General features: G+C 58.1%; 1 protein-coding gene across 1 annotated transcript; it reads right to left on the bottom strand.

Annotated features, from left to right (window-relative positions):
- Positions 1 to 6: 6 nt before the first annotated feature.
- Positions 7 to 974, bottom strand: LOC107195463 (sialic acid-binding Ig-like lectin 14; the record flags this gene model as incomplete). The annotated part of the gene is made up of 3 exons (XM_015587086.1): positions 7 to 335; positions 475 to 610; positions 717 to 974. Coding segments are annotated over 3 exons (431 nt in total), but the record flags the coding sequence as incomplete, so codon positions are not given.
- Positions 975 to 1,207: the final 233 nt, after the last annotated feature.

The raw sequence follows: 1,207 nt of genomic DNA, 5'->3' as shown, positions 1-1,207 counted from the left end.
CAACGGAACACTACTTGGCGATACAAAGAAATGAACTATTGTCAATCTCAAAGGCTGTGCTGAGTGAAAGAAGTCGGTCTCAAAAAGTTACTCAGCGCGTGACTCCATTTATATGACATTCTCAAAGAGCTGGAACTCTTGGTTACGCAGGACATATGGATGGTTGCCGGGGGTTAGTGCTCGTTGGAACGTGTAACCAAGGTAGAGAACAAGGGAATATTTGGCACAATGGAATTATTCTGTATTCTAATTTTGGTGGTGTTGATTAAACAAATCCTCGAGAAGGAGGGAGACTCAGTCAGGATCTCGGCCCTGTTCTCTGGGCATCTCCACACCTGCAGAACCAGCACAGCCTCAGCTCAGAGTCTGCTGGCCGCTGTAACGGTAACTCCAGGCAGGCCGGGGACAGCTCAGCCCCACCTGGAACCCAGGGGCCAAGAGCCAGACTTCTCTGGAGAGGGCAGACCTGCTCACCTGGTGTAGTAGATCCAGGTGAGGCCATAGGTGAGGAGGAAGCCAGCCCCCATGAGGGACCCTCTGATCACGGTGAGGACCACGGGCCAGGAGCCCTGCTGCTCCTCAGGCACGCATCTGCAGGGAGTGGGGCTTCCTGGGGAAGAGCAGAGTCTCGTGAAGTCGTGTCCCCAGGTACCAGTCCCTCCCATGGCCCCAACACTGACCTGGGTGCCCTCCCCAGCACCTGTCCTGCAACTCACTCTGCACAGAGAGGCTGAGGGAAGTGTTTTGGGAGCCCAGCGGGTGCTGAGCCCAGCAGGTGAACTCTCCTCCGTCTGCAGCTCCTACGTGAGGCAGCTCCAGGACCCCTGGTGCGGAGGGCTGGGAGGGGCTCAGGGCTTTTCCGTCCTGGAACCAGCTCAGTGTGGCAGGGGGGTTGCTGTCAGCCTCGCAGACCAGGCACAGGAACTGGCCTTCCGGGACAAGCAGTGGCAAATGGCTTCTCCAGGTCTTCAGGGCTGGGTGGGAGGTACACGGCAGGTGGGTTAAGGGGCAGTGACCCTGGCGGTCAGGTCAGGCTACCAGAAGGAAGGGGGCTGAGCTGAGGTGGGACGGTTGAGAATCTGCGGGCAGCTCAGGTGATGTGCCAGGAACTGAGGCAGTGCTCCGGGTGAGGGGAATTGCGCCCACATCTGCAAACTGACGGGGGGACCAGAAGCACTGAAGACTCGATGATGGTGGGAGAGAAGGC

The sequence above is a fragment of the Pteropus alecto genome, unplaced genomic scaffold (assembly GCF_000325575.1).
Source record: "Pteropus alecto unplaced genomic scaffold, ASM32557v1 Scaffold10113, whole genome shotgun sequence".
Classification (NCBI taxonomy): domain Eukaryota; kingdom Metazoa; phylum Chordata; class Mammalia; order Chiroptera; family Pteropodidae; genus Pteropus; species Pteropus alecto.
This window is presented reverse-complemented; position numbering and strand designations above follow the sequence as displayed.